General features: G+C 43.4%; 1 protein-coding gene across 1 annotated transcript in view; it reads left to right on the top strand.

Moving 5' to 3' along the window:
• Positions 1–404: 404 nt before the first annotated feature.
• LOC107706887 (zinc finger E-box-binding homeobox 1-like) overlaps positions 405–5,745 on the top strand; it is a 69,344-nt gene continuing 64,003 nt past the window's right edge. The window contains exon 1 of the mRNA XM_016510728.1: positions 405–547. Within this exon, the coding sequence (XP_016366214.1) occupies positions 490–547 (58 nt within the window). The 5' untranslated portion in view covers positions 405–489. The remainder of the gene's footprint in view (positions 548–5,745) is intronic.

Below are 5,745 nucleotides of genomic sequence, written 5' to 3'. Positions count from 1 at the left end.
TCATGAATGAGAAAAAGTTGCAGCAAAGATTGCGTGATTGTGTATGCGTGTGCGTGCGCCACAAACAGGTGCACGCGTCAAACTTTCCCCGCCCCCATCCTTACTGTAAAAAAAAACACATCACGCTCGATTCAGGTTAAACTTTTACCGTTGCGCTTTTCTGTGTAATGGGCTTGGAAATGTTTGTTTTCTCCAGACACTCGTGTTTCTTTTGAACTGTCAATCAAAATAGATTTTCCTCTCCCTGTACATGCACAGGTTGAGCGTTTCAGAGCGCCGCGGGGACCGCGTGGTGCGAGGGGCGGGAGTTGGCCAGAGACGGGGGTCTGGGCGCCAGAGAGAGAGGTATAGGAGCCAGAAGGTAATGTCGTAAAGCCGAGTGTCGTAAACCAGGTGCAGGGAGGGGAGGTGGAGTAGAAGGGAGGGAGGGGAGGTGTAGGGGCGAGAGGAGGTGACTCTCCAGCAGCATTTAGACACAGCGAAAGGATCATGGCGGATGGCCCCAGGTGTAAGCGCAGAAAGCAGGCGAACCCGAGGAGGACAAACGGTGAGTAAAAACCCTTCGCTTTGCTCGGCGACGGCTGTTTTCATTCAACTCTGGACTCCGGGCCGCTGGCATAACTTCTCGAGCCCCACAAAGTGCTGGAAAGTAGCGCCGTGTTATAGCCCCTATCTAGTGTACCGTTATACCTGCCGCGCTCGCGACTCTCTCACCGCCTAGCGGTGCACAGCGCGAGCGCGGACCGTTATACGCAGCCAGTCCCATTCAAGTGACTCGCTTTTGTTTCCCCTTTTATTCCCCTTCGCCCTGAGTTCACTTTATAAAGCTTCTGGGTTTAAAAGAATCCATTCTATTCGAATCTGTTACTCGTCATTGTTAGATTTTCCTCTTTAGATTCGAACGAATTGAAACTTATTTTCTGGCTCTTAATGTACCTGTTTGGTCCGATGCGGGTGATTTGGTTTCGCATGAATCAGTTTGAGCGATTGAAGTGGTGGAAATGCTTTCATAAATACGTGTTTGGGAATAGAGCGCTGGCTTGAGAGGATTTTGTTTTATTTTCGTTAATAACAAACTTTGATATATCTGAAATGGGCTGTTCCGCTGTCTGCGTGGTAGCAGGTAGCTAGCGAGCTAGCAGAATCCTAAGAATAACCTCTAATAGTAGTATGTATGTGAACGTTTTAGAGTAATATTTATGAACACGTGGCTTTAAATCGCCGATGTGACACTTTGGCTTGTTTTACTATCTACAAGTCGCACTTTTGTCATATAGCTCACAAGAAACTGCCTGATAACAGCAGCACGCTGCTCTCTCTGTGTTGCTGCTGCATTAGAAAACAGGGGCATGTATGCAGTTCGCGGTGATGTTTGACAGGAAAGTTTCTTCTTGAACTCCGATTGAAGTTTACAAAGCAAAAAATAAGGGTGTGTTTATGTAACAGTCCTGCCAGTCTAGGCGTCCCTGCGGGATCGGGGCTCAGAGAGCTCTGGAGCACGATGCCAGTTAAAGCAACCTGTTTGTGCAGCCAGCCTGCCACATTTCTAGTTGGGTGGTAACGCTGAAGAGAAGAGAAAAGGAAAGGAATCTGAAGGGCTGTCTGCTGCTAGAACAACTGCTGCAGCCTATATAAGGAATGCGTATACATCCCGAGCAGCGCAGAGAATCCTGATAAATCGCGCTGCTGCAGCTGGACTTACTGCACTGACAGTTTATTTGTTTTTGGATACTTTATGCATCCGCTTTGTAATGCACGTCTGTAGCTGTGTGGGTTTCGGGTTTATGTGTGGTAAATCGTACTTGCGATTTGTTTCTTTGAAATATAACGATTTATCCGGCAAGCCGTGTCCAGAGGTATAGATGTGCGCCTGAGTAATTTTACGAAGGAAATCGATCGATAGCGAGAAATGTGAGGCGTGCTGCACTTCTCGCTTGCGCGCGGTGAGATAGGGAATATAGCCTACACTTGAAAATACTTTTAAAATAATTTTATTCGTCCAAGCTCTCTCTTTTTAGATCAAAAGTCCACCGTTTTTCATTTCGTCGGCTCATCTGTTGTATTAAGTGTCTTTTTGTGAAGAGATGAGTGAAGAAATACACTTTTCCTCAGGCTGACGCCACGCGCGCGCGCCATGTAGCGGATCTCTCAGCGCGCGCGTGTGAGCGACCTGTAAATATGTGCTTACCTGATCGAAGGGGAGGATAAAAATGTCACTTAGGTTTTTCGTAAATGCCATTTGACCATATCGCTATTGTTTTTTGCTACCTGAACTTGCTGACAGGGAAGGAGTCTTTCTTTTTCTCTCTCTCTCTGAGATACATTGTCTCATTTTGAAAGCAGACGGGAGGCGTTTCTCGTGCGTTGCTGCAAATGTCAACTTGTGCAGGTATAAAAAATATGTATGTGTAGTGTTTTTCGCATGCCTTCTCACTCTCAGCTGCTGTTGTCGTTTGTTTTTAACTGCAGAAGGGATTGGGTGCCTGTTATCATTCGGCTATCTATAGCGCGTACTCTTAAAAGCATCGCTACAGTATAAAGAGCATCCTCGGTACTTGTAGGTGCTGGAGCATCGCTCATTATCTTTTTTTTCCATGCGGTAAAAGCATAGGCGTCTTCTGAAATGATTTCGAAACCTACAACGATTTTACACCGTGAGGCTTGAGGGTCATTTTGCAGCGCTTTTCTGCGGTGTTGGGTTGATATAAGTGCTTTGTCATAGGGCGTTTGGCACTGCTCACCGCACTGCAGGTATCTGAACGCGGAGACGCACCTGAGCCGTGCAACAGCACCTGCTTGTACTTATTTTATCATATGAACACCTCCAGATATAGCTTTTGATGACATGTTACGTCATTTAATTTTAAACTCAGTCCTTCTGTGTTAAATAAAGCTTGTTTTTATCATTTTAATAATCTTAATCATATAAACCCACACTAATTTAAGTTTGCTCTTCTAGGAACGCTCGCAGGCGCTTTGCGTCCTGCCAGTTCATTATTTGAAGTCACGGACTGACCTCGGAGCGCTCCCGGTGCGTGATGAACGCTCCCTGCGTCATTAACATACGCCCCTCCCCCTCCGCGCCGCCGTGAGGAGTGTTGATCAGACCGTGTATAATTGGAATGTGGCCGTCTGAGTGCTTCACCGTTTGGTGTAAAGGCCAACAGTAAATGTTCACTGGAGGCAAACTGTCTTCTAGATGGATTCACCTTGTGTTTACCAGACGTACCTTCACTTTAATTACCATAATCATGATGAATGGAATGTTTTTCATTTCAACTCACTTACTTTAGAACTATTTTGAATCAGCCACAGAAGGCTTAAACACTATAAAGTATCTTGTAAAGTTGTGTGATATGAACGGTACTAAACTGTTTGTTCATAACATCTTCAGCTCTAATTATAATTCACACAACCTTCGCCGATTTAACAATCACACATAATTAAAATCTCCCCCTTAGGTTTTCTATGATTGTGGCTCTTAATAGAAGGCATAATTGTTGGCAACATTGCTGTCCTGATAAAACACACATGGAGCAGTTTGCAGCAATAAGACAGTTACACATAAATATATACTTTAAAATGCAAAAGCAAGTTTAGAAACATTAATAATTACCAAACACCTTTATTTTTCTCTGTCATGTTGGAAGGTCATCCCATGGTAACTCATGTGACAAAAATTCCAAAAGTTCCCAGTTAGCATTCATATGAAAATTTCAAGTTGACAATTTGTGTTTAGAAAGATTATTATGGCTCATTAAGGCAACATTATTTGCTTGAGAACTGTATTTTTATTTTTTTATGATGCTCTTAATTGGTCACATGACTTGCATTTACAGATTAGTGTGAGCCGAAGCAGTAAATATGGCAATACCTATACTATTCTAATAATCTTTTTTTTTTTTTGGCTATCAATAAAATGTTCTTGACTCTCACTTATGAGTCATATTGCAGTAATATAGCCTACCTTCATTTGGAGCATTTGTAAAGGTTACAGTGGTTTCTACACAGGGGCTGAGGGGGAAAGGTTAAGTTTTTTTTTTCCTGGTGCTGAAGCTTTTACCAGACACTTTGAGCATGTGACAGCAGCACTTCACCATCAGGTGAAAAATCTGTGACTTGCCTGTTGCTTTGACTAAAGGCAGGGTGTTAACCCCAAGATGAGCTGTTGGGCAGGTGAAGAATGTTTTACAAGCTAGAGAATTCATTAGTTCTCTCTGACTTTTTACCCTGTATAGACCTGACTGAATGGCCTACCCTGAAAACAAAATATGCTAAATTCTATAGAAATACAGAAAAATATAATTTTTTTCATCATTGGGTAAGCCTGTAGTTAGTTAAACTGAGTAAACTTGAGGCCCAGGGAACAACCCATAGATTTTGAATCTCAGTCTTGGATTGGAATGCTAAATAGTCAACAGTTTTTCAGAGTATTTAAAGCTGTCTCAGGTGAAGTTATCTGCAGAATGCGAGGAAGGTGAACTGTGTCTAAACATCTTGAAAACTGTGTTGCTGTGCAGTAAAGCCTTAATCAATCTTATTTAAAAACACACCTTGCTTATATCACCAACAGCTCCAAAGGCCGACAGAGAGCATCTCGAGTATGCCACTTCTGAACTTCTGAACATATGTATTCCCATAACACTTCTATTGATAGAGCTAAGAAGATGCTTTAACTGTGTGCCAGTGTGTCTTTTTTTCACCTTTTCGCATGGGACTGGTTCTAACGACGTTCCCAGCCACTTGGGATTCTCGTGGCACGTAACATGAAGGCGATCAGGGGCTTGAGCTGTAAACGTGAAGGTGCTAATAGTCCGCAAGACGACAGGTGTTGTTCACAGGGCAGCTCTCCTTCTGTCCCTTCCTCCTTTGGCTCTCTCTGAGAGTACTGGAGGGCAATTTGAAACCTCCCAGATTGGGAATAGAGGAATGTGGCTGACCGGTATTAGCATGGCTAAGAAAATAAACATGGCAGCGGCTGTTGGGCGTGCTGTGCTTTGTAGTGGCTTTCTAAAATGGAGGTTATGTTTCAAAAGAACCTTAGCAAGACTGTATTTTATTCCGAGACGTTTTAGGGGAAGGATTTACACCTCTGAAATGAGCAGAACCTGCAAAGTTTTAACCAACTGCGTTTATACAAATACACCCAATGAATGATGATAAATATTTAGCTTGTTTACTGTCATTACCTTTGGAGAGCTATGGCCAACGTCAGGCTACTGCCAGTGCCAGCTCTGTGATAAAATGGGTGTAGCGGAATTTATTTGGCTGATAAAACTTTAATTACTGCGCTGGGCTATTTCCACACCCCGTACCAGACTTTCTAGGGGTTTTAAGCAATAAACACACATGCTTGTTTTTCTCTTACTCATGCACATTAAGTTGACGCTTTATAGTTAGGAAATTGTGCAGTATTTTTAAAATGTGTTTGTTTTTCTGTAGGTATATGTGTGTTAGGAGGACCGCTTTTCTGCGGGACATGCTGCTAGGGCATTTTAAAAGCCATCTGCTAACATTTAGGGTCTCTCCCTGGTGCGCGAGGTTCAGCCGAGGAGGAAACTTTCATTTATATATCATGCTTTCGTTGACTTCCTTCAAAAGTCCTTCTGAAATGTTCTCTCCTCTCCTTTTTTGACCCTTTCTCTAAGACACAGTAGCAGGGTGATGTTTAGTGACCTCTGCCATGGGCGCCCATGCATTGCCTCAAGTATGACTTCACTCCCCCCCCCCCTCCCCCGTGCCATT

The sequence above is a fragment of the Sinocyclocheilus rhinocerous genome, unplaced genomic scaffold (assembly GCF_001515625.1).
Source record: "Sinocyclocheilus rhinocerous isolate Xijiao unplaced genomic scaffold, SAMN03320098_v1.1 scaffold144, whole genome shotgun sequence".
NCBI classification, from domain to species: Eukaryota; Metazoa; Chordata; class Actinopteri; order Cypriniformes; family Cyprinidae; genus Sinocyclocheilus; species Sinocyclocheilus rhinocerous.
Note: the sequence above shows the minus strand (reverse complement) of the source record. Positions and strands in the feature narration are given on the sequence as shown.